The sequence below is a fragment of the Macroventuria anomochaeta genome (assembly GCF_010093625.1).
Source record: "Macroventuria anomochaeta strain CBS 525.71 unplaced genomic scaffold BU25scaffold_60, whole genome shotgun sequence".
In the NCBI taxonomy this organism is placed as follows: domain Eukaryota; kingdom Fungi; phylum Ascomycota; class Dothideomycetes; order Pleosporales; family Didymellaceae; genus Macroventuria; species Macroventuria anomochaeta.
Genome location: NW_022985421.1, coordinates 1 through 25,105, shown reverse-complemented (window position 1 = coordinate 25,105; position 25,105 = coordinate 1). Strand labels below are relative to the sequence as shown.

Genomic DNA, 25,105 nt, shown 5'->3' with positions numbered 1-25,105 from the left:
GACGGGCACGTGTCGCAGCGAGCTGAAGGGCCATTCACGCGTTGTCAGGGCGGTGGTGTTCTCGCCAGACGGGCAGCTGGTCGCCTCAGCATCTTTCGATAGCACAGTGCGAGTGTGGGAGTCGGCGACGGGCACATCTCGCAGCGAGCTGAAGGGCCATTCACGCGAGGTCAATGCGGTGGTGTTCTCGCGAGACGGACAGCTGATCGCCTCAGCGTCCTACGACAGCACAGTACGAGTGTGGGAGACGGCGACGGGCACGTGTTGCAGCGTGCTGGAAGTCTCATCTTCATACATCGACCATCTCGCTTTCTCGTCAGATGGTCAGGTTCTGCACACTAACAAAGAAGACATTCCGCTGCCTCCATCCCTACATCTAACGCCACATGCTCAGCAGCACAAGCAACCTTCACAGCTTTCAGTAGAGGACCAGTGGGTGTCCTGCAACATGAAGCTCTTTCTGTGGCTGCCGTTTGAGTATCGCCCATACCACACAGCAGTATGCAATGACTTGGTCTGTCTTGGATGTCCGTCTGGGCGCGTGGTTCTGCTTAGGCTGCGGCAAGGCTGTGTGCAGGAGCATTGCAGTCAATCACAGTAGCATGCTCACAAACCTATTAGAATGCGAATGCAATATCAAAAATGCCAACATAAATCGCTTGAACTGATGTTACCATGATATATGCATCAGGTTTATATATAGTGTTTGCTGGACTTGCTAGCTAGATTACGTTTCCGCAGCGGTGACGACCTTTACCTAACGCTCATTGCATATACGCGATCTGCGCTATGCCTTATTACCATCCCTGGCATTGCAGATTTGTGTGGCGATTGAGCATGCGCCCGCGCCTAGTTTTGTAGCGCTCTTGCCTGCCAGATAACGACGTTTCTGGTACTGCAGTTGAGTCGCATGCACACGTGCTGGCCGAACGCTTCTACATCAACATCGGTGCGCAAAGATCATGCGCAGCCACACCCGCAGGCGGTGCCGTGTAACAAGGCCAGGTTACCTAACTCTGTAAGCAGTCTGTGTCGCCTATAAGACTGTCTTTGGTTAGTTAGTATTAGCAGCCGTATGGATCGGAAGTACCAGATTGCACGTTGAGATTGTGCAAATCCTTGTGCGACAGCGGCCACGACGCTTGTAGCGACTTCTGCGTAATTTTGCAACGTTAGTACATGCTGATAGAACCTGCATATATGTTACAGGAGCACCATCCTGAAGCAAGTAACACTTAATGCCTTTCTTTTCAAGTGAACTGATCCATGGGGTGACCTTGAGGGCTCCTTTACAATGCCTGTACCCATCCACTCCTCCGCGGCTACGGTCACCACGCTTGTAGTCCATTGTTGAAAGTACATACTGCTTCTTCTTGGTGTTGTAGCGGTTGTTGACGTCACTTTCAGACATCTGTGAAAGGGTCTGCTGTGCGTAGAGTTGCAGTTTGTTGTCGCGCGTCTTCACATCCTCATCCTCCTGCTCTAAGGCAACCTCTACAGTCTGCTTCTCCTCCTTAGTCTCGTGATGGTAAATATGGCAAGGGCTTTTGTGGTTGTAGCAAAAGGAACTATAGAACTGGAGGGCGTAATCCTTGCGGTTGCGAGTATATTTGACTCCATCCCATCTGTCATTCTCCTTGCACTAAGTCCTCTGCATGCCGCATTCTTCACCCACTCGAGCTAGTGTTTCACCAGTGAATGCCACTTTTCTAAAGTTGAAGCCCTTGTTATCATACTCTTCTTCCAGATCTGGGTGTTGAAGTCGTGTCTTAAGCAAAGCTCGTAGGCGCTGTTCGATTGGTTCTCGGGGATGGGCAATGGTTCAGGAAGCAGTCAGGGGTTGACGATTATCGGACCTGTAATAGTCCTTGTAATAGTCAGGGGGTAGTCGCCTAGCCAAAGACCGTGACGGCTGATAGAAATGAGGAGTACAGAGTATACTGTCTGGCTCGCTTCTTCGACTCCTCTACTGTGGCCCAGGGGATACAATGAGAGCACCCTTGGCGGTCGGTAGCCGACGACCGGGTCCGCTCAGGACATGGGCTTCACAGTTCCCAGCCCATCCACCCAGGTGGTCCGCGATCTTTTGGGAATATAGGACAGTCTCCTGGCGCTCGTATTGGTGCCAGGCATAATGTACGCACCCCCCATAGTTTGGTAGCCCAATTGAAGTACCAAATCGTCACCAGCCATGTTTCCATGGGTGATTAACTGTATGCTAGTGGTCTTGGCGAGTGAATGTTCGCTCTGACGTCACTGAAAAGAAGCCATCTACACTGTGATCTGCACCATCACCCCAGCTCCCCTAGCTCAATGGGTATGACGTTATAGGCCTTGCTGGTGCTTGTTTGACGTGTGGAGACGCTAAATCGTGCTTTGGTGAAGGTCCATGGTACCCAAATGTACTAGTGTAGTGTACCGGAGTGTGTGGGTGACGTACTGTGAGCCACAGTATGCCATGGGAGAGTGAATATCAAGCCTTTGCCACCCAATCGAGCCATCAACTCTCATACTTGGTTCTTCACCACACTTGACAGTAAGTTTGCACCTTGCTGTTGCTGTCAATTATCGACGCCTGTTACGATCAAAGGGCAACCTGCACCAACACTGAACGAACAGGACTACGCAACGATACGAGAGGAGCCGAGGAACTGTAGTATCGGTCGGCCCAAGCAGTGAGGCCGCGTCGGTGATACTCAGTATGATCAACATCCTCAGTATACTCGATACGATCAGTATACTCAGTACTGAGAGATCCGAGCAATCTCCCTGCGCAAGTATATAGCAAGTAGACACGCTGCCCTTATGGCATCGTGTTCAACCTCGTCAATCAACTTTGTTATTGGAACCTCACCCGCTCTCGAGTTAGACAGTATACTCTGTACTACTCATTGCTCCCAGTCGCCACGGTCTTTGACTAGACGACTACCTGACTATTACAAAGGCTATTACAGGCCCGACTGATAGTCACCAACCCTTGACGGCTTTCTGTACCTCTGCTCATCCTGAGAACCAATCGAATAGTGTCTACGAGCTTTGCTTAAGGCACGACTTCAACAGGTGCTTATACCATAGTTGTGGTGCATCTGGAAGCCCGTACAGAGCTCGCTTGAGCGCAAGCAGTTGACCAAGCTTGCTCTCATACCCTTCTGGACATTGTATGTATGTGAGTCAATCAAGCTCAGCATTGAGAAAGGCATTCAGGACGTTGTATTGGTACAGCTCAAGGTTGAAAGCAGCTGCCAAGGCGATCAAGCATCGGAATATCTTTGCAGCCAGCATAGCCGCGTATGTGTTGCCATAGTCTTGCTGTAGATCTCCCCTTGCAACCAGTCAAGCCTTGAACTTGTAGAGATATCCATTCTCATCAAACTTGTATGTGAACACCCACATAAGTGGCAGTATCTCAACGTCTTTGAGTTCAGTGGCTCTTGCAGCTTGTCCAAAGCAGTCCCGCTGAATAAATCCATCAATCTCTTTGCAGCTTGCCTTCCTGAAATCAGCACCAAATGGATGACAGTCCAGATCTTTCCACCTCTTTGGCTCAACTGGCAGCTGGTCTCGATGGAGTCGAATATTTGGTGCTTCACCAAATAGCTTTGCTGGTGCTGTGGGGTTGATACAGGCTGCAAATGTTGCCAGATACGTGTCAAGCTTTACTGGCTTTTGTCTCCTCTTGCCCTCCACTATGAACTGCTCCAATACCTGGCTGCTAATCTCTCCTTATTGTCTGGCATTGTTGGATGTTTGGTCTAGCTCTTCTCCTTCCTGTGCTAGAGAATATCCACATCCCCAGCTGGTATCATTTGTTGACTGATTTGAGAGCAACTGGCCCATGAGCTGGTTCTGTTCCTGTGACTCGGGTGTCACCTCTGGAGTCACAAGAGCTCCAGTATCCTTCTGCTGCTGACCAGGGCTTTGTTGATTAATTGACCATGGTTGAACGTTGACTGTATCTCCAGATTGGATATCCAGCTCATTTGTCTCATTGTTTTCAGTCTCAGAGAGCTGGTCGGTTAATGTATTGCTGTAATCTAGTATATCCTCAATGTCCAGCACTTCAGCTGCCTCTCAAATATAGTTCTTCTCTGCGTACTGGCCTTGGCTGCTACAGAGCTTGCGTCGGACAAAGACAACATCTTGTCGGAGGGAGTGAAGATATCCACCGATCGCCATCTGTTTGCTAGCGGTCCAATGCAGTGTTTGCTAACGGTCCGCTGCACTGATTGTCCAGCTCATTCGGTTAGCTCGGTTTGCTTCCCCAACCCTTCACTGCTATCCCCTTCTACTATATAGTCTCGATCGATTCTAGCCAATAGCTCTGAAGATCAATCAACACAATCCACTCACTTCAACACATCTTGAGTTCGTATAACTCGTCCAATTGTGGGCAACCAGACTCGAAAGTTGTTGGTAGAGTTAAAGCCTACAAGGTGTCCAATCAATGCTCGAGACTCAAGCTTGGCTCCGCGTGGTAGCTTGTCGTTGAGCACATAGGCTCTAGCTCCAATGACTTCAAGGTGAGCAACCAATGGCTTGATTCTCTTGACCTTGGTGTATGGACAGTTCCAGTCAATTGCTTCGACAGGCATCCAACTGAGCAGGTATATGGCTGACATGACACACTCATTGGCGTACTCCTTGTGTAGTCCTGCGTGCAGTCGAATAGCTCTGCCTCGAGTGATGACAGACCTCTCTGCACGCTCAATAGCTCCGTTCTGAGCCTCTGTAGCTCTCGGCTCTATAGCAATTCCAAGGTCTCTGCATATCTCAAGCAGCTCAATGTATCCAGTATCCATGTCAAGCCTCACAATGATAACCTGGCTCTTGAATTGGCGTTCAATCTTAGCCAGCAATCGCTTAAAGACTTGTGTCAGAGTAGCAGTATCTCGCACCGTCGCTATTTTCGGGCTTGAGATTGAAGATGAGCCAGACACTGCCAGTCTGGCCTGTACTTTCAAACTTGACGACGACACCGAATACGGTGCCTCTGAATGATCCGTTACCGAGGCTCTCTCCAGCGACCTCTTCGTAGTCCTCGTCGCCGACGAAGTGATCGAGCTCCCCGAGCTGAGCGAAGACGAAGCCACGATCGTTCCCTCCGTCGTCTGTGGCAACGACACCCAGAAACATCTGCGGCATAACGTGCATCACGCCCCCGGAATCCCTTGGTGGTTCGCGCGTCGCAATAAGGAAGTCCTGAACAAGAGTAAGTCGAAAGCGCTCACCAGCATCATCCATCACACCAAGGCCCAGGTATTCATAGGAAAGACAGTTTAGATCACCCTTCGCAGCCGTACAGCTGCCGTAGTCGTAGCTTTTCATCTTAAAAACAGTGTCCCAGATCTCGCGACCAGACAAAGGCGTATGTCTTTCGATTATTGGCTTCCGTGACATCTCCGCTTTCAGGCCTTGCCACTGCCACTCCCAGAACGCCTCTAGGTTTTCTGGATTTGTGAACTCGTCGCTTGCCATGTTTACGAGGGTCCGGACGTCCGCGCGGGCGGCGGCGGTGACATTTTGGCGGTCGCGGACTGAGCGGTATCTGGCTAGTTGATCGAACATCGTCAGCTGCCGTGGGAGTTTCAATGTGGAATCCTGGAAATATAGCGGATATTTGGGAAATTTTCATGATAGATGCATCATTGGCGTTGCGTCCGCATTGTCGACGACTCAGCGGTGAACCATGGTTCAAATCGCTTTTATCTGGGTACTCACGTCCAGAGACATCTGAGCGGGTGTGACAGTGCTTAAATTATATGATGCCTCTGAATCATATTCATCGGAATAGCTACCATCTTTTGCATGCACAAGCGCATGAAAGTGTCCACGGTACAACTCCCAATCCTCACGTGCGAAATTGTGTGCCAGTCTGGCAAAATCGAGCATGACGGGTGGAATGGAGCGCCTGACTGGCTCGAGGACTACGTTTGGAGCAGTCTTGCTGAGAGCCAAGGACAAGCCTCAAGCCAGCCATCCTCGGAGCGAGGCACTGAGAGGAAAGAGCAACGTCAGTACGGCAGTGGCGTCTGCACCCAAACATCGAGCGGCAGTCGCAATCACAACAACAACCCCACATCAGCTCAGACGCTGTCAACTTGCGTAACAATGACGGCCAACAACGCCCCTCCAATGCCCACCATCCATGCACCCACCCCGAACGCACCCTGAATGTCATCCTTCAAGGTGGTCCATAGTATCGAGAACAACAGACTGCCCGACAGCAGTACAAAGACTACAATGGCGATCCTTGCAGGATCCCACCCCTCTTCATAGTATATTCCCCATCCTTCTGCAGGCTGATTCATGTTGCCGAACAGTTCGCCCCACTTTCTTTTCGGAATCTGGTTGACAATCCAACGACTGATCTGATTAGGCTGTTCTTGACAAGTGAACAGAGAGTTGAGATGCTCCGGTGTCACAGGTGGGAAGGTACTCGGCGGGACTGGGTGGCATTGATACTCAGCACTGTCGCAAGGTTCAACCTTGTCCTTAGGCGGGAGACATCCGCACGCCATTGTGTTCGAGGACGCGGAAAGGTTGTTGAGGGGCGCGCATGATACGCCGTGAGGACGAATGATTACACTGTTTCCCATGGGAAGATGAAATTTGACGAAGTGTATACCTCGCACAGACTTCAACGAGAATTTCGTGCGCAGCCGCCCACGGCTCCGGCGGTATTGGAGTCGAAGAAACTGAATGAGATCGTAGTCGGTGTCGATTTTCTCGATACGATCTTGCAGGAGAATCTTGCTGGAGCTCTTATTATGTATGCAGGCCATCAAGTGAAGCATTAGCCCTAGCTTAGTGGTGCCTGGGCTGGAACAGCATGCCGCTGCAGATACTGATGTTGACGCTAAAGGGTCATTGGACGATGCCTGATTCTTCCCCTGGGAAGCGCTGCCGCTCGTGCTTCCAGACCAGCGAAGGTGACTGGCGCCGAAGTTCGCTGTGCCACCCGCTGCCGATGCTGATGTTGTCGAAGATGAGCCATTTGCAGATGTCCAACTCTTTTCTGCTTTGTTTGAAGAAGCGTTATTATCCACATTCCGAGACCATCGAAGGTGACGTGGCAGTATGTATCGCTGGTTCCCTGAGAGACTGTCATACGCCGAAACAGTCACTTCGATCGCAGTAGACTCTTGCATGCGTGAAGCAAGCTCTTGAGCACCATTCTCTCGAAGCTCTAGAACATCGCTGAAGAGTCCATCGCCACAGGTCTGTCCGTATGTCAGTATTGCTTTCATATGCCTTATTCAGTGTAAAGAGCCTCACACATTTCCAGCGCAACCGAACCATTTCAGGGCGGAGAGGTGGCTCTAATAACCCTGTTGCAACACATGCTCTGTCTGTCATCAGAGTCAAAGCATCGAGGACCAAGTTCGATGCTAGTTGCGAAGCGAGTCCTAAATCCTTTTGGATGAGCGATACATCCGCAGCTTCAGCTAATTTATCGCGCCAGCTACACCAGGTACTGCCCTTGATTGCCCCCTTCGCGCTTTCTCGTCTCATGTTAACCTCTTGCTTAGGTTCCGCTTGCCTGGAGCCATTGTCCCTGGGAACAACGAAAGACTGGATCTGCGTTCGAAATGTCTCGAAAGCGGCGGCGCTTACAAGAAAGTGACGAAAAGCCTTGAGATCTTCAAAGATATTCTCATCAATTAGCATAGCTTCCTTCTCGTCTTCGAAGCTTTCTTCATGCATCCTGGGCACACGAGTCTGCTCCTCGACGGGTGCGCAGTAAAACTTTGCGACAATGGACCGTGCAAGTTCACCAGCCTTCAATGCCACAAGCCTAGAAGCTAGATACTCCAAATTCTCGGTTTGCTCATCTTCAAGGTTCTTTGCGTAAGACTGAAGTAGACGACGCAGGTTTCGTTGCAGTCTCTCTGGACCTATTCCTGGATCGTGTACAGCTGTCTTGTACAATTGAATTAGCTCTCCATCCTTGTGGAATATGTTGTAAAGCTCCTTGGTTGCCGACGAGATTTGCTTCAGGGAATAGTTGCTATGCGCAGTTAAGTTGGATGCTGACGATGCCAGTGAAGCCACGGAGAATAGCGACGTTGCGTATGTCGATACGTCCGAGATGGTGTCATCGTAAGTATCGTCCCAAGACCGAATTACGGTTTGAGTCTGGAGCAATGATGCTTGTTGGGATGGCGGTCTGGTAGTGTCAGAGTGTGCTCGGTTGTGACGATGTGTTTCATGCGACTCCTGTGTCTCGCGTTCATTCTTGGGGTCCTGAGATGTCTCTCTCTGTTCAGCCGTGGCATTGAGGCGAGCTCGGCGTGCAGTCTTGATTTGCTTCATCTGCTCACGAGCTTCAGCCTCTACTGCAGCCTTCAACTGAGCAGTCTTTGGGTCCAGATCCTCCGAGCGGATATGCGTCCAAGTGTGAGAGTCATCCACTTTTGCTTGAACCAAGCCTGAACTTCCATGTCGATCCTCCCGCTCCATCATCGACTCTGTGTGGTCAGTTTTTGGATCAGAGACAGTAGAAATCATCGAACTAGATGTCTGCCCCTTTCTTGATCCAGCTGATGGTGACTCCCGATCAACATCACAATCAAGATTCAACATCTTGTCTGGATTGGAGATGTTGTGAAGAGATCCATAAGGCTTTTGAGAAGCGACAGCTTCCCCAGTAAAGTCTGGTACGGCCTTCCACCCTTCAGTGCCTTCCTGATCACTATGTGCCTCGACAATCGCAGTCTTGATGACGGGAGTGGCGTCGTTTGGGAAAGGGTCTGATGCCGTCGAGCCTGCCGTCGAGTTCCAATTTTCGTCGTCTGATGCACTCAGCCATGTTTTGCTGAAGTCTCCTCGAAGCGCTTCGATCTTCCTTCTGTACAAGTCTTCAGTCATATCGCTCGGTTCGGGAGAGATATATCGACGAAAGCTCTGTGTGTCATTGTGCTTGTCTTTCCGAAATTCGAGAGTCCGGCTAGCAGAGTAGTACTGTGGACTGATCTGGAAATTGGCATATGAAACAGGCCGGAATATCGAAGACGTTTCAATACGTTCGGGCGTGGCATCTATGAATGAAGAACCGCTTGAGTGTCGAAAGATCAGAACAGAAGACCCTTTGTGGTGTGCTGCTTGTTCCTGTTCCTTCGGTATGCCCTCCTTCGAAATGACCTCATTCAGACCGAAGCGCTGCGGGTGTATCCTTTTATCCAGGACACCCTGCTGGTCCCAAGGTACCTCGAGGATCGCTCGCCGCGGCGTGATCGCCTCTCGAGACCTGTTGAGGGCGCGTCTTTGATCAGGAGATTTAAGCTGCTTCGCGTGTTGTTTGCGCCACCATTCTTCTCTGCGGGCTTTGCGACTGAGGCGATTGCCAGCGTTTTTTTCTTCGCCCTCCCGATCGTTCTGCCTTGTGGGTGCTGATAATGTAGGTGCAACGTTCGGATCTGACTTGCCCCCAGAATTCAGTATACCGTGAGGGTCGAGAAGCGATGGCAGGCGGGCCGTGCTTGCCTGGATGGACATGCCGTCATGACTTGTCTGTGCCGGCGTGCTCTCTGTGGGTGCTTGATATCGTGTAGGATCTGAAGCAGGAGGGCGTATTCCCGTGTAGGACTGTGCGTTCACTGTATTCTTGACTTCAGTGGCCATTCTTGACAGTGGTTCACGACCAAGCCATATTCCTGCCTCTGACCACGTGAATTCATCTCTTGAACCCTCAATTTGTCGCTCCTCAACACCGAACGCATTGACAATTTGCTCTGTGCCTGAGTACATATGTTGATAAAATGGACTGTCTCCAAATGCGCTGGCGCTTTCGGTACTGATGTTGTCCTGAACAGGGCCAAGATGCGTGGATTCTAATTCCGACGAATCATGGGCTAACAAAGCCCTTTCTAAAGCTCCACGTCTATCAAGGCCGGAATCCGAGTCCTCAGGATCTGATACAAGGCTCCAATCTACGGCATCACCGTCTGGAATGCGGCTTGGGTACGGACTCGACAATTTTAAGTGCTGTTCTCTTCCCGTCTCGATTGAGAAACGTTCTCCGTTCGGCACTACCGTGCCAGGTTGCAAGGAGGCAGTTCTAGTCGGGTGACCTGTCGGCCTAAGATCAGTCATAGTCTCTTCGTTCGAATGTCTTGCAGTTCCCTCTCCTACTTCGTAGGTAAACTCATGTTGGTGCTTGCTGGTACTATGCAAGCTGCAAGCATAGCCGACGAGAACTGTTCTCTCCTGTGTCGTGTGGGAGGGTTCGCCGTGTTCTTCACACTGATCGATTGCATGCTTGTGGTAAAGACAACGACAGACTGAGTAGCGCTCAACGACTTGGTAACACATATTGAAGACAAAGCACCCAGAGAGGATATTGACTGTTAGAAAGAAAAGCTCCGCAGTCCAAGGGGACGATATCGCCAAACGCAGTGGGGTTGAATTGTTGTAGTGGCTCGATCAGGCTGAACATCCACAGCCTTGGCGGCTAGACACAGCCTCCACATGTCAGCTCCGCCACCTAACCCTGCATACCGTACCCATCTCTCTGCATATGACAAGGGGTTCCACACTCGATTCCAATTGCTTCATGGTCGCATATCGTAACCCTCTGAATATGATATGGCTCGAAGGAGGGGCTGCGGTCGACGGCTCAACGTCTCTTGCCCGGGTTAGCCATGGTGGCTGATGGCAAATTGCGAACTTGTGGCAATTTGCAAAACTACAGCATGGCCAGAACAAAGGACCCTTATTATATAGGGTCGAAGTGCATAGAGAAGTGAAAGCAACGCTTGACGTTGAGTGATGACGCAGGGGGGAAGTGGCAATGGTCCATCGATGATCCTCACGCTTCCCACAAAACGCCAGCGCGGGGACGTCTCGTCCCGCCAAAGACAAGGCAATTATACCACCTCAGCAATAGCAAAAGTCTTGTGTCACCTTGGCGACTACAACTATTACCTAGATCCAGATCACGATGTCACAAACCGGGATCCCCTTCGACATGCCCACCAAATCCCAAGTCGTCGCCGCAAAACAAAAGCAAGCCGAATCCCAACCATCATCAGGCGAATCAAGCCCAACATCAAAACGCATCCTGCGCTCAAATTTCATCGTCAAGACCACTGCCTCGCGCGGCGCCCAAGCAGCCCCAAAGCAAATCCGGATCCTCCTCTGCAATCCCAACAGCACGGCCTCCATGACCTGAGCCTGCGTCAACATGGTGCTCCCCATACTCTCCTCCAACGTCGCCCTCGTGGGCTGTACTGCCCTGGAACCCGCACCATCAGCCATCGAAGGCAAATTCGACGATATGATGTCTGCTGCCGTGGCTGTGCAGGGCATCCTGCAGCATGCGAGCTAGTTCGATGCGTTTCTGATTGCGTATTATAGCGACCATGCGCTGATTCGCATGCTGAGGGAGGAGTTGAGTCAGCCGGTGTGCGGGCATGGCCGATCTGAAGTCTGCGGTTGAAGAGGCTGTTGGTGAGGATGTGCAAGTCATTGACGGGGTGGTGGCTGGAGTCTATCGCCTCATTGGTCTTTGCAGAATGGGTGTGAAGACTGCGAAGAAAGGGGCCTACGCCCGTTCTGCAGCAGCGAGGCAGAGGAGAGGTCAGGACTGGTTAAGAGCGATCAGCAGTCTTTGGAGTGATCTCTGTGACCTCGATCAGCCAGCGAAGGAGAAGACCATGTCCATTTTGACGGGCAAGCCTTTTCCGCCCAGACATCTTGTCACGCTGTGGCATAGCGACTATTGGCATTTACCAGACGATAGTGCCAGCATTCGACGAAGCTGTTCACGTAAATGTTGGCTAAAGCTTCTGCATTCAGTAAGGGTTGTATTCCGTTGTCGACCTGTGATCAATGCTGGACAATGACAGAGGCGGAGTCGAGGGGCCAAGGAGGAGATGGAGCGTGACTGAGAGGGATGTAGACATCATTGACAATGTTGGGACCGTAGGTGCAAGGGTTGAGAGGAGAGCCGCAACATGTCAACATATGCATTCAGCTGTGATGCCTTTATGATACACTATGTATACTGAGGGTACAGCAAACTTAGGGAGTATAGCGACGCGCTTTCATGTGCAGATATTATGTCACAAGAACGCCATCAAATGCAAATCTATAGGGTGTCTTCTTCTCCATCTAATCCATATCCTCCAGCGTACTCTTAGCAGGCGCTTGCTCTTCAGACACAAAGATGCCAACCATGCACTCGCCCAACATGTTCTCCCAGTTCACCCAGGGATGGACCTCCATGAACAGCTTTGTCCCATCCTTGCCCGCCGCTCTTCGCAGCTCACCCTCTCCACCAGGATGGTAAGGCAAGTAAGGGCTGATGTTGTAGACCTTGCCTTGATAGACTGACCATGCGTCCTTCATTTTGCCCGTCTCCTTGTCCTTGCGCCCGTTCATGAACTTCAACATCGAAGGTGTGACGCATACTAAGGAGCTCACACCGGATAGGTTGGTATTGCTGCGCTGTAGGTTGGCCCAGTCAAGTGGCGAGTGACCAGGCGTAAGTTGCACCTTGTTGCGAGCATTAGGCGTCTTGATAACATTAGGATTGCCTGAAGGTGGCAGCGCAAGAGAGCCGTTTGAGTTCGGTGGGCCTCTGCTCGGGACCGGGCCGCGGTTTGGCACAGGTCCTCGTGGTGGAATGAGGCCAGGCGCGGCGGGTCCACGAGGAGGCACGAGACCTGTGGCTGGTGCGCTAAAGCCCTGAGAGGTGGATGCTGTGGGTAAGGGGCGTAGACTCGAGGCAGAGACGCGTGGAGGCGGTGCCATGAGGGAAGGAGAGGAAGCGGGTTTCGATGGCGGGGCCATGCTGCCATTCGATGCGGGAGGAGCCATGAGGCTGGGCTGAGGCGGTGGCGACATCGCGAAGCTCGGCGGTGCTGGTTTCGAAGCTCGTTGTGCGGAGTTCAGCGCTGGAAACGAAGGCGGCGGCAAGTTATCCTCATCTTCGCTCTCACTGGAGCTGTGATGCTCCTCGAGCGTGAAGGACGGTATAGCTGGCGCATTTGCATTGCTGGCCGTAGCTTTTGGAGTTGTTGCAGGCGACAAGTCCTGGAGTTGTACATCCTTCTCTTGTTGTCCTTGCGACTCTATCTGTTGCTGTTCGGCGGGGCGCTCTTCACCCTGCTGCGACTGTTCGGGCTCCGTGGGCGCCGCAGAGCCCTGCGCGGAGGCGAAGTAGGAGGGCCATGTAGATAGTGGGTGGTGGTAGATCAGTATCGACAGCGATATGGCCAGGATTGAGACCGCAACGAGCATCTCTCGGGTCTGCGGTTCAGAGAAGGAGTGTTGGACCCTCAATCGTAGAAAGTCCTCGGGATGGTCGCGCCTCCCAACGCCGAGCAGATCCATGCCGCCGCGTATTGTAAGGCTGAGCAGCGCTAGTTCCCATGATCTCACTCGCCGCTATACCGTCACTGCTGTGTGTCGAAATCGAGAACAATGTTTGGGAAGAAGTTTGACATGTCCGCCACAACATCTTCGCACATCAAACTTTTGGCAAGCAATTCATTGGAACCCTTCATCAACCATCCGCGGTTACGCATCTGATACGCGCCCCACGTACCTTCTAAAGCCCCACCACGACACCCCTCCTTCCGCAATCGTAGTCGCGCCGCATACAATAAGTGAATCAACCACCAATTCGACGCGTTCCTTCCTCGCAACAACACGGCTACGGCAGTCGCGAACGTGCCCGAGGGCGTCATGTCCCTTCTGGACACTGACCTTTCCAAATTGACTATGCAATGTTGCGTACTCAAGTTCTTCCCGGATGTATCAGTCACGTACAGCTTCACAAACTGGACGCCTGACAAGAAGCTCAGTCGCGCGGCTTTCAAGTGGCTACAAGCACAGGTAGAGAGTATGACTATATCACGAGAAATTGTGCGCGCTTGCCAAAACAGAACAGAGCTTGAGAACATTCGCGTAACACCAGACGAGCTCGACTTCCTTAAAAAAGATCTGCCCCTACCTGAACAGCCAGTACCTCCGCTTCCTTTCCACGTTCCACCTTAAGCCTGCGACCCAGCTTAAGCTGTCCTTCACCGCGATTAATGACACTGGCTCAGACAAAGATCTTGGCGACTTCTGCATTGACACTGAAGGATTATGGCTAGATACAATACTGTACGAAATCCCTACTTCTCGCGCTGGTCAGCGAGGCATACTTTAAGTCTGTTGAGAAGGCCTGGTCATATGAGGGGCAGGTCGAGAAGGCCTACCAGAAGGGCTCAAAGCTGCTGGAAGGAGGCTGCATATTCTTAGAATTCGGCACAAGGAGGCGGAGGGATTACTACACACAGGATCTGGTTCTGCAAGGACTGCGCCGAGCAGCGGACGAGGGCAAGACATCAGGGTGGAGTGGCAAGCTGTTAGGGACAAGCAACGTTCACTTTGCGCACAAGCACAAGCTGGTGCCCATTGGCACAGTCGCGCACGAGTGGTTTATGGGTATCGCAGCAATCACGAATGACTACGTGCACACCAATAAAATCGCACTGGAGTACTGGACAGCGACATTCGGCGAGGGCGTCTTGGGCATTGCGCTGACCGACACATTTGGAACACCTGCCTTCCTGAAGGCTTTCAAGAAGCAGATTCCCAACATCACGACTGCTATTGAAGGTGGCAGCGCTATATAAGCGTCTGCGGCGTCTACAACCACTCCAGTTACACAATTGCTCGCCTCGACCGAGCCACCGATCTATGCTGGGCTTGAGGGCGCGAATCGACCACGCAAGACTTTCGCAGAGGTGTTCACCGGCGTGCGCCAGGATTCTGGAGACCCACTGGACTTCGTCAAGATGATGCGCGAGTTCTACGACCAGGAGGGGATTAAGGACAAGAAGGCCATTGTCTTCTCCGACTCCTTGAATCTTGAGCTATGTTTCAAGTATAAGGCTGCTGCTGAAGAGGCTGGTTTCCTCCGCGAAGGGTCGACACGCTGTTAAGATCAGTGACAACATCGGCAAGAACAACGGCGATAAGGCTACCGTCGAGGAAGTCAAGAGGAGGCTTGGATATACTGAAAAGGAGTGGGCTGGCGGAGACGAGAAGACACGATGGGGAACCGCGAAGGAGCCGGCCAAATCATAAGGCCGTCTGCGAAGCAGACGGCAGCAACAACGAGCCTTGGAATCTGGATATTATGGACACGATAGCGTTGATTTTGAACATCACGCTCCATATACCCGCATCCGAAGTCGAATCTGAAGACCTAGATACAGTCAAAGGTGGCACATGACGTCTTGCGCCTGAATACGCGTTCAATTGGACCAAGAATTGATAGGGAGTGAGTGTCGCATTGATAAAGTTGACATTTGCAGTGGGTCATCGTAAACGAGGCTGAGCTGGTACCCTGCCGTGTGCTGCAGATCGCCACATGCATAAGCGCTGGACGTGGCTGAGTCTGGGCACAGCTACACCCTCAGCCTGCTCGAGACGCCATATTCCCTTCAACATCACATATGTGCCCTCCTTACGAAGTGTTCGGCTGCTCCGTTGCTCAGACATTCGGGAAACCATATCGAGATCGAAGATGGCGAGACTAACGACCCAGGTACAGGCTGGCGCAACTGGCGCAAAGCCACCTCCGCGCCGTGACGAGGTCGAGTCGGAGCAAGAGTCAGGATTATCGCAGCCAGCGCCACGTGAAGAGTTAGTCGAAAATGTGAGACTGATCTCGAAGGCCGAAGCTGAAATGCTTGAAACGACTGTGCCGCTAGGCTCGTCGTTGTGTCAAGACACAGCGAGTGACTATCCGAACATTGATTGGCATGACTATTGCTCGGAGCTTGAAGAGTTACTGCCTTCTCTTTCAAAGAAGGATAAAAAGAAGGCCAAAAAGGCTAAACGAGTGTTTCGAAAGGAAGACAGCGACGTTGATAACAGCCAGCTGGGGCTGTCACCTAAGGAGCGCAAAAGCAGTCCCGGGGAAAGTGTCTCCTCAATCGCTGAATCTGCTTTGGATCCGTTTCCCAAACTTGAGGAGGAGGGGTGGGATCCTCAATACTCTTGGACACCGCCCTCGTTCTCGTTATTGCCGGTAGATCTCGAAAGCTTCGAGCGGTCGCGTGCTGATCAGGAAGGTTTCGATGCAGACGTGACTAAACTGTCGCTGCAGCGTGTCGAGGACAGCTCCATGACATTCGAAGAGCATGACGACAAACATTACCCGCCAGCTGGTTCGGCCCCTCAATCTACGTACACGACACCAGAACAGTCAGTGAAAACGGAGGATGTGAGATTCCAGGATCTGTATCCAACAAACCTGCAACCAAAGAAGCAGTGCAAACACGAACTTCCTGCAGCTACCGCTATCAAAAGTAAAGCTTCGACGAAGGTACCTCCAACGGAAAACCTGGAGTATGTTCCGGCTCTCTCACGTGCTGTCAACTACACGACGAAGAGCCCTCTGGCAAATTATCCTTCTACTGTCGAGACTGACGTCCCGTCACACGATGACGTGATATCGGAGACACGCGCTGCTACGCTGAAGATGATGAACGATCTCAACGACGCGAAGAATTCGTTCATCAAAGGTATCGGGGCTTCTGTCAAGAACGCCGCAAATGCACCCTCACATAGATCAGGGGTTGAAGGTGAATGGGAAGGCATTCACGATTCCAATACGGGGAGAGGTCCTCTAAGACGGATTTCCACGACCGAAGTTCACCCCGAAGCTCCTGAGCAAGAGCGCTCCAGCACATCAGATGCTTCTCAAGCAGACCGCCGTCTGGTATTCAATTCGCCCTGGAGTCATCTCGCGAATGCTGAGCCTGAAGGGCTTGATACCAACAACCTCACTGGGCTAGAGAGTGAGCTCGAAGTAGACGAAAAACGGGCAGCTCAAAAGAGCGTCATAATTGGCCATCACGAGTCTGGAGAACAAGATAGCGACATTAACAGAAGGTTGTTGTCTCCTCGCAACCGCCTTCTAGGATCAGCGGGGGCAGCGAGAGGCCGGACCGAATTTGTTTCTGATGGCTTGGGGGATGATGATACCAAGCAGCCACGCGCCGCGCACCAGATCACAGCTGCCATGTTGGCGAAGTACCATCTCCCTGCTATCGTTATGGGCCGCGGTGCTATGCCTGTCCGCGAAATCGTGGCACACCTCACCCAGTCACTGCCTGGCTTCTCTGAGCTAGCACCCGCAAAGGCGAGAAGACTTGTTGTCGAGGCGTTAGAGCATCGCCCTGGCGGCGGTATGCACGGCGAGGTCAAGTTTGAGAAGGTTGATTGGGGTAGGTGGAGTGCTGGTGGATTGTCACAGGTGGAAAATGGAGACCCCTCGCTTTCTGGCCAGGGCGAAAACAACGAAGCTCCGGGTACTAGCCGTGCATCTTCGACTGATCATGAGTTAGCAGATGCGCGGAAATTGCTCAGTCGACTTACAAGACGCTATGATATTAGCGACGACTTCTGGAAATCGTTGCCTGTGATCGAGGAGGACGAGTTCCACGAGAATGAACAGGCCAGACCGCCCGTCGCGGACCAACTACCCGACCCTCCGCCGATTTCCTCACCATTGCACCCTGAGAGACTTCAGATGGTGTTTCCCAGTCCACCACTGGTCCATGAAGATATCGTCGTGGATGAAAGTTGTATCTCTAATCAGGACATGGATATTACGGTTGGCAACCCGAATGCCCGCTCCGCTCTTGACTGCCGCAGATCTGATGGCACACAACGGCAAAGAGCTTTGCCAAGTGGTGAATCACCGCACAGTATAGAACAGTCCACCGATCCACGCAGTGATGGTGAAGAGTCGACTCACGGAGGTTCCCGTCCAGACGATGCGTCAGATGAAGAAGCACTTCCAAAGCATGATGCGACAGAGAAAACCGACGAGCGACTCCCAGAGTGTTGGATGTGCTGTCAGTGTCACATACGCCATCGCCTTGATAACGGTCAGTACTGTGCTGATTGCGACCATCACCTTTGCGGTGACTGTGACCTCATCAAACGAGACAGACCACTCATAATCAGATGGGAATCTCCTCATAAAGCAGATAACGCTATCATCAGGCAGCAGGAAGGCAATGGTATCACTGGCTCTCATTCGCCTGGCCTGTCGCTCCATCTTCAGGCTTGGTTTGACGCCCATCGCGACCATCCTTATCCAGATGCCAGAGAGAAGGCAGCTTTGGCAGAAGCCGCAGGAATCACCGTCAACAAAGTCAATAACTGGTCCATAAATGCCAAACGGCGATTCAGTGCGCAAAGACGCAAGGATGCGGAGGATGCTGTAAGACCAGAGGTCGTGGAACTGCCAGAACCGGCGTCTGCATCTGCAAGTGGAAGCAGGCGTAGTTCATTCGGCGTAGAGACAAGCGAGGTCAGGCAATACCAGACTACACCAGAGAACGACGAGCTCTGGCTTGATTTGTCAACCGTAAAAAGTATCTTCGAAGAGCAGCTGAAGGCATATCTTAGCGAGCACGGTGCAGCCGACGAGCCTTCCCTGGACATGTCAACCATTCAAAGCACCCTTGAGTGTTGGATTATGGTTCTCTGTGAAGAGCAATCTGTTGCCTTGGTTCGGCAATTTTGCCAGCAACCGTCCATTGTGAATTTGCTGGGACAAGTAGCAAATGGTTGTCAAGTCAAGATCTCGTCTACGCGGCGCCCGATCTCTGTTGAAGATTGGGAAGATGCGCATGAAGCGTCGACAGGTCTCGACAGCCCGGTTATAGGTGACCATTCTGCAGTGGCTAAGAGAGATGGTAGCACGGCAGATACCGGATCGAACGATCATGTGGAGGACTTGCCATCTTCTGCGTGGGAAACGCCCAAGACAAGGGAGGAACAGTCGCCCACAGACCTTCGTCATGGCATCCCTGACTTCGACGCTGTTGATGGACAAATTCGCGGTATTCTGGATTGGCTGAAGCCGAGAACTGGTCATTTTGATGGTGAAGATGAGCTTGCCGAAATGCTGCACACATTGCAAGGCGCCCTTGTCCAGCTTGGTGGCCGCAACCTGTTCACATTCCCCCTAGATCAAGTTACCGCGAGGATTTCGTATGCTCTTGCAGGGCTACGAAAAGAGCTTTTCACTCTGGATCGCCGCTTGCCAAAGCAAGTGTTCCTAGTCTCGAAGCCTGCTGGCTTGCCTCAAAGTTTGGAAGATCTGGGAATCGACTTGCATCGGCTACTGAAGGCTCTCGACGCAACTATTGGTGTTGTCGAGGCATTCGACGGACACTTCGGTATAAGCCCTTTCCCCCTTTGGCACTGGTCGTTATGGAACTCTTCGAATGAAAACGCGGATCGACCAGGAGCGAACATCCTGCACCCGAGAATGTATACCGATGATGAGTCTGACGGAGCTTCTGTTATCTCTCAAGTCGAGTCCGTTTTCTCCATAGCGTCTTTGCACTCAGCAGCGACCGGCCTCTCAGTAGCCAGCGGATTCAGTGCTGCACAGATAGAGACCGCTACGAAAGAGCTGCTGCACATCTTTCTGGATGATCAAGTTTTGGCTTCTCTATATACCGTTGCTGTTGAGCGTGTGGATATCGGTCCTGTACGATTGCAACGAAACATCGGGCGCCTCTTGAAGGCTTTCGCTCGTGATCTGCGGAACGAAGCTGAACAGGAGCTGGAGAAGTTGGCAGCGCGCCTAGTCTCCGCAAAACGTTATTACGTTGCGCAAGCCATTATCGACCGTTACGAAATCAGAGCTCCGTCAGAGCTTACATCACACCCTCAGTCACCACTTAGGTCTCAACAACGGGAAGACAGCTCAGACGAAGAGGAAGAAGAAGTAGATGAAGGGAGGATGGAAGAGCCTGTTGACGAAGATCTTATCGAGGACCTTCTGGCGTTTCGGCAGTTTCTGGCTGCTGGTGAAGCGTTTGAAAGATTCCGAAGACAATTGGAGGCCTTTGTCTTACCGAAGTTGACAGAAGTGAAGAATGAAACAACTGTAGGAGAACCCTCGACGAACATGGAATCAGCCCCAAATCCTGGAAGCAGACTTCCTGAGCAAGCTAAACAAAAGGTCCAACCAACGGTCTTAAGCAAGATTCAGAAGGCGACTGCACACTTAGTGTCTGCAGCAGGGCTGCTGGAACCACCTCTCGACTGCGGTTGGGTTAGGCTAAGATGGCAATGCGTAAGTGAATAAGCTATTCTGACTTGGTAGATCACGTACGACTGAAACTGACTCGTGATAAGAGGTGTGGGCAACAATTCTTTGGCGATGTGAAAGAGTTTCGTGCCAACGGGGTCAAAGAGCTCATCGAGAAGATGAGTCGCTCAACAGGCGCCAAAGTCACCGTTGTGCCCTACGACAGCACATCAACAAATCAAAATTGGGCACTCAAAGCCCCATCATGGGTACGAAAGCTTACTAGCACTTCCAAATTCGGGCAAGCAAAAGGTTCGAGCTCCACAGAGTACTTACCACAGCACAACGTTCCCGCACAATGTCCTCAATCGACATTGTCAACACCGACTTCCAACGATACAGTACCATCAAAGCCAAAGATACACCTTTTGTCTTGTACACATCGTACACAGCGCCGGAAATGCCTCCTTCAAGATCCCATCGATTCCGTATTCACGGATCGAGCTCTGTTCTGCTTCATGCAGCAGCAACTTCAGCGCAACCGAAGTCGGATTCGTAGCTTACTTTCGATGAGAAGTATTCAGGGCATGTTCTTCGTCAAGGTGGGTATTTCTCTCAGCAAAGTTGTTGCAGAGCTGACAAGATGGAAAGTTCCGACTGCGGATGGGCAACATGGTCGAAGTCCGAGACCACAATCCATGTTGTACCTCGACGAACCCAAATACGTGCGAATGCATACCACCAGTACCAAAGGTCGAACCATCGCCAACCGCAGAGTATCGCTGCACTCCAGCCGGTCCTCTCGCCACGTGGCCGCCAGTCCTGTCGCAGGATTTGATGCACATGCTCTCCTCACCAGAGTGCATCAACGAACAAGAGACATGGGTTCTTGATCAATTACCAAAGCGAACGGTTGGTGAACTCCAAGCAAGTGCTGGCCAACCAGCAGAAGGATGGGGTGTCTACTACCAGGAGGGGGTCGACTTTGATATGGTCATCGCGGTAGTGTTTGTTGTTTTCCTTCTGGCCAGCCTGCTTTTTGCTGTGTTGTGGACAAAGTTCGAGATGGATGTTCAGGGGGCGTTTGGTGTGAGCTCCTACATGATCACAGCTGCTGGAATCTTTCTGGCAATGGTGGCCAGTCGGGCGAAGAACTTTGGCTCATGAAGTGTGACTTTATTGCTGGCTTTATGTAATTGCTGACAACCAGTTTCCTGTCGATGTTGCGAATAATGAAGCGGTGTATGATATGGGATAAAGAGCAAATGATTACAAGGAAGAGCATTCAATATATTCGTGAATCTGGAGTGACTGGTGGAGGCCGACTAGCATCGTTGAGTACACAGAAGTCCACGCGGCATCTGTTGGCTTTCGCAGGCGTACTCAACGTCTTGAAATAAGGCCGATCCGTCATACCCCATGCTGCTTTGGTACAAGGCGCATATGTTTGTTGGCAGCCTTTGATTGGTCTGTTGCCCGCTGCTGGTGTGGCTGAGCCAAGCTCAGCCCACATGGTCGCTCAGCCTGGTAAGCTTCATACATCTTGCCTTTCTCCCACGCAAGGGACAACGAGTTTTGGACTACAACCTCTCTTCTCTTACTTCAAGCTATTTGTGTCCTTTCAAAACTTTCGGGATCATCATGTCCACTAACCTCGAGCCTCCTTCTGGCGATCCATCGAGTCGAGAGTCCAAGGTCGAACATCGTGGTGCGGATGTGTTGTTCTCAGACACAGACGTTCTCAACCCACGCTCGACTTCACAACTCGACGTCCGCGAGCATACCCATGTCGGATCCGCTACATCAATATCTCAGGAATCGGCTTCGTTCTTGGTTTTGTCAATGGAATGAAGAGCTACGAGGTCGTTCCAGAGACTGGAGTTATGGAGCGGTTCCATGCCATCTCTCAACCACTGACAACGGGTTTACGTAGTTTTTTGCGAAGCAAGAAAAGGCCGGACAATGCCGCCCTCACGATGAGGATGCTCGGAAAAACGGAGCAGAAGGCAACGCCTTGGATCGTAGTATCCTGCGATCCCAAAGCTTTGATAAGAGCGAGGAAATATTTTCAGAAAGTTTACATTCGCAGTCTCTATCAGGCACCTTACGATGTTAGATTCTGTCTAGTTGTGGTGGCTGCTGCACCTTCGATGGAAAGCTCATCTGAAGATGGATGGTTAAGCGCTGAGTCGATGTAATCTGAGTGGAGCCGTTCGAGTTCGCAAAGCCGGAAAGACCCAGAAGTAGGATCGTCAATCGATGCTCTACCATCTGGACCGCCTGCAACGGCAAGCACTTCTTCTGCGGTAGGAGATAACGAACTGGAATATGAGGCTGACTCGAGAGTCGGCATTCAAGGTGAGCCTTACACCATGCCCAGGATTGATCCGCTGAGCCTTTCAAAGGGTGGCGTGCCAGACAATGCTGCTGCTCAAGAGCTTGTCGAGAAGGTCGAACAGCTGACAAGGAGGATACTAGGGAGCTCTAGCTGCAAAAAACTCCGCATTGATACCGAGGCTGCTCGATGTATTTGTGAAGGAGTGGCGATTGCTCTCCTCTTAGGGTGCTTGAATTATCACCGCATTAGAGTAAACTCACAAGGTAGCAATACAGAGCATGTCCACCGAAAGCATGACTTAGGTGATTGACATCAATCTGCAGCGGCTCACACAGATTTCTAATTAGGCGTGGCAGTTCTATTGATTTGATCACCGCCTCAAAATAAATTCCTCTGTGGAAGGCCAGTGAATCGCCTTCTCCAACATGTCGTCCCTCTACACGCCCGGTCAGATTGATGACGCCAACCTGAACTACCACTACAGAGTGGTATTCGACGATGCTCGTGGTATATACTACCAGTTGGCGACGGGAGCACTAGGCTTTCCCCAAGGCTTCTGGATTCCGAGCGGTAAGCGCAACGAGCATCTCTTATAACAAGCCTCAGCTAACGGCCAGAAGCTCACAGCAAGCTACTTCTGCACCCGCAGTCTCTTCAGAACCCGCTTCATCGTCTGCAGTGCCAGCACCGTCCAGTTACCGGACTAAGGTGGTATCGACTTTTCGAATCGTGGCACACACCATGGGACCTTTGGCGCCCGGCGCATCCATCAGCCAGAACCATTGGACGATATATCTGCTCGTCCAGGGCGGTTCAGTACAGCTGAATATGAAGACAAACACAGATCTGCACTCCCGCCGAGGGATTTTTTTGGTTAAAGAGCATGCCTATTCGGAATCGAACATGGCTGTGTGTTTCTTCGATTTCCCAGCCGCACCGAGTGTCACGGTTGGGTGGGTCGAAAGCGAGATCAGGTAATTGTATTTTGAAATTCACAATATAAATTTTTAAAAGTTTGGACTAGTATAGAATCCCATACAGACCGCATCGGTGGTTTAGTGGTAAAATTAGCCGTTGCCATCCTTCACAGGACAGTTTCGGCTAGCCCCGGGTTCGATTCCCGGCCGATGCAATCTTTTTTTTGTTGTTGCTGCTCGTGATGGTGATACGCAAGAGCTACTTTTTTGTGAGGCATAGCTTACAAAACTTCTATCTACCATAGCGACCGTCGCCTCGCTTCACCGTAGTCAACTGCTCAAGACGGATCGATGTCCCCCGCTTGTCTTCTTATCAGCACCTGCCTACGTGCAGCGCACTTGCTCGGCCCCGTAATTATATCACGAGTGCCTACAATTCGCAAGCCCACAGCCTTTTCCTCGAAACACATCATTCCGCGGTCGGTTTCTACCTGGATCACCAGAGTCTGACACGAGGCGCCAGAATGTATCCACTTGGCACCAAAATGGGGATTCGTCATCTACCGTTGCGACTACCGAGCCGATAAGCCTGGAATAAGTTCGTTACAATTGGAAAGACATGATCATTAAGGACACAATATCTTTCTACAAAGACGGGCTTAGTCTGGCGAAACAACTCTACATGACAATCAGAGAAGACCGCATGACTCTTGACGGAGCCAGTGCAAAGACAGTGCGAGCGCAGCACCTGGCGTGGACTAAATCAGACGAAGCTTTCCAACGGGCTTTAAAGCAGGACAGGTGGAGTATGGAGCATCGTTCGCTTTCCTGGCCTCGCTACGATTTCTGCATACACGTTGATGCAGAAGCGCTCGACTCATGCTTTCTATATCTTGCGCTGCTGGAAGAGAAGAAGATGTATCGGAATGAAGAACGGGATAGAGCCTTGGAGACAGCTCCCTTCGTCAAAATTGTTACTTGTCAGGTCATTCCTGAATACGACGAGCTGCAGGAACTGGTGGATGACGTGTATGAGAGACACGGCGTTTCAACGAAAGTGGACTTTCCGTCTGTGATGCCGAGCTATTACGCTGTTATCGATACCTGATTCTTTGATGAGTGGGCGAATGGCATGGACTGCGATCAAGATGGGATTGTTCAGTTCCAGGATGTGCCTCTAAGACACAAGGCATTATTAGGGCCTGCCCTTGGATTGTTGTGATGCCATGAGGCTTGTCCTGGATTTGTGAGATTGTATGTATGGTGTGGACATCCACAACGTTGCAAGCGACGTCAATGGTCGTTCTCTCTGCGCTCTGTTGGCTACGGGCAGACTCATTAATTCCGCGGCGACCTTATCTCGATGCAACCTCGAGGAGGAAGTAGCAACAGATGAGGGATGTGGCCCTCGCGAATATTGGTCGCCAAAGATCTCATACATTTTCTTTTCCGCTCTTTACGTCCGCGATCTCAATCCATATCGGAGCTGATGCAGGAAGAAGTTGTGACCGAGAGATGGGAGGCTGTGTAGACACAGCCACCATATCGATCAGACGTACTGTGGTGGTTGAGTCGTCGCACAGCATTTCAAAAGCACCTTCAGGGCGAATGACAAGCATTTGCCAAGGCGCCTTATTACTTCGGCCCGTAGTGTGGATCTAGCGGGTCTGGAATCTCGCGAAACCGCACCATCAGCCGTGTTCATCTCCTGAGGGTAAGACTCCACCCTGGACTAGCGTTACCCCTCAGCCCTCGCGTCGCGCGCTTAGCCCCAGCTAGCGCGTAACT

The 25,105-nt window shown here is 51.5% G+C and overlaps 10 protein-coding genes and 1 non-coding gene across 11 annotated transcripts in view; 7 read left to right on the top strand and 4 right to left on the bottom strand.

Annotated features, from left to right (window-relative positions):
* Positions 1 to 601, top strand: part of BU25DRAFT_404915 (uncharacterized protein) — a gene marked incomplete at both ends in the record, with an annotated part of 4,014 nt that extends 3,413 nt beyond the window's left edge. Inside the window, one exon of the mRNA XM_033705136.1 lies at positions 23 to 601. Coding sequence (XP_033555369.1) covers positions 23 to 601 — 579 coding nt within the window. The remainder of the gene's footprint in view (positions 1 to 22) is intronic.
* Positions 602 to 4,860: 4,259 nt separating this feature from the next.
* On the bottom strand, positions 4,861 to 5,565 carry BU25DRAFT_463895 (uncharacterized protein; the record flags this gene model as incomplete). Its single annotated transcript, XM_033710640.1, has 1 exon — positions 4,861 to 5,565. One exon carries the CDS (start codon positions 5,563 to 5,565, stop codon positions 4,861 to 4,863), a length of 705 nt encoding a protein of 234 aa, XP_033555368.1.
* A 518-nt stretch (positions 5,566 to 6,083) lies between these two features.
* Positions 6,084 to 9,621, bottom strand: BU25DRAFT_463894 (uncharacterized protein; the record flags this gene model as incomplete). The annotated part of the gene is made up of 2 exons (XM_033710639.1): positions 6,084 to 7,220; positions 7,276 to 9,621. The coding sequence occupies 2 exons, from the start codon at positions 9,619 to 9,621 to the stop codon at positions 6,084 to 6,086; spliced, it is 3,483 nt and encodes a 1,160-aa protein (XP_033555367.1).
* A 534-nt stretch (positions 9,622 to 10,155) lies between these two features.
* On the bottom strand, positions 10,156 to 10,311 carry BU25DRAFT_308050 (uncharacterized protein; the record flags this gene model as incomplete). The annotated part of the gene is made up of 1 exon (XM_033702089.1): positions 10,156 to 10,311. A coding segment is annotated over one exon (156 nt), but the record flags the coding sequence as incomplete, so codon positions are not given.
* A 228-nt stretch (positions 10,312 to 10,539) lies between these two features.
* BU25DRAFT_252319 (uncharacterized protein) lies at positions 10,540 to 11,592 on the top strand. The gene has a single exon (XM_033701625.1). It carries the CDS (start codon positions 10,768 to 10,770, stop codon positions 11,353 to 11,355), a length of 588 nt encoding a protein of 195 aa, XP_033555364.1. The 5' UTR covers positions 10,540 to 10,767; the 3' UTR covers positions 11,356 to 11,592.
* Positions 11,403 to 11,591, top strand: BU25DRAFT_304488 (uncharacterized protein; the record flags this gene model as incomplete). The annotated part of the gene is made up of 1 exon (XM_033702043.1): positions 11,403 to 11,591. A coding segment is annotated over one exon (189 nt), but the record flags the coding sequence as incomplete, so codon positions are not given.
* Positions 11,593 to 11,965: 373 nt separating the features above from the next.
* Positions 11,966 to 13,270, bottom strand: BU25DRAFT_416319 (uncharacterized protein). The gene has a single exon (XM_033707751.1). The coding sequence runs from the start codon at positions 13,240 to 13,242 to the stop codon at positions 12,112 to 12,114; it is 1,131 nt and encodes a 376-aa protein (XP_033555363.1). The 5' UTR covers positions 13,243 to 13,270; the 3' UTR covers positions 11,966 to 12,111.
* A 352-nt stretch (positions 13,271 to 13,622) lies between these two features.
* On the top strand, positions 13,623 to 15,081 carry BU25DRAFT_443921 (Nicotinate/Quinolinate PRTase C-terminal domain-like protein; the record flags this gene model as incomplete). The annotated part of the gene is made up of 6 exons (XM_033709392.1): positions 13,623 to 13,846; positions 13,895 to 13,911; positions 13,946 to 14,112; positions 14,144 to 14,610; positions 14,656 to 14,840; positions 14,899 to 15,081. The coding sequence occupies exons 1-6, from the start codon at positions 13,690 to 13,692 to the stop codon at positions 15,079 to 15,081; spliced, it is 1,176 nt and encodes a 391-aa protein (XP_033555362.1). The 5' UTR covers positions 13,623 to 13,689.
* Positions 15,082 to 19,291: 4,210 nt separating this feature from the next.
* On the top strand, positions 19,292 to 21,229 carry BU25DRAFT_354992 (uncharacterized protein; the record flags this gene model as incomplete). The annotated part of the gene is made up of 3 exons (XM_033703544.1): positions 19,292 to 20,107; positions 20,170 to 20,664; positions 20,714 to 21,229. 3 exons carry the CDS (start codon positions 19,292 to 19,294, stop codon positions 21,227 to 21,229), a joined length of 1,827 nt encoding a protein of 608 aa, XP_033555361.1.
* Positions 21,230 to 22,825: 1,596 nt separating this feature from the next.
* BU25DRAFT_426679 (uncharacterized protein) lies at positions 22,826 to 23,378 on the top strand (the record flags this gene model as incomplete). Its single annotated transcript, XM_033708436.1, has 2 exons — positions 22,826 to 22,970; positions 23,050 to 23,378. The coding sequence occupies 2 exons, from the start codon at positions 22,826 to 22,828 to the stop codon at positions 23,376 to 23,378; spliced, it is 474 nt and encodes a 157-aa protein (XP_033555360.1).
* A 66-nt stretch (positions 23,379 to 23,444) lies between these two features.
* Positions 23,445 to 23,532, top strand: BU25DRAFT_t146. Its single transcript has one exon. It is a non-coding gene; the product is annotated as a tRNA-Gly (tRNA).
* The last annotated feature ends 1,573 nt before the right edge of the window (positions 23,533 to 25,105 follow it).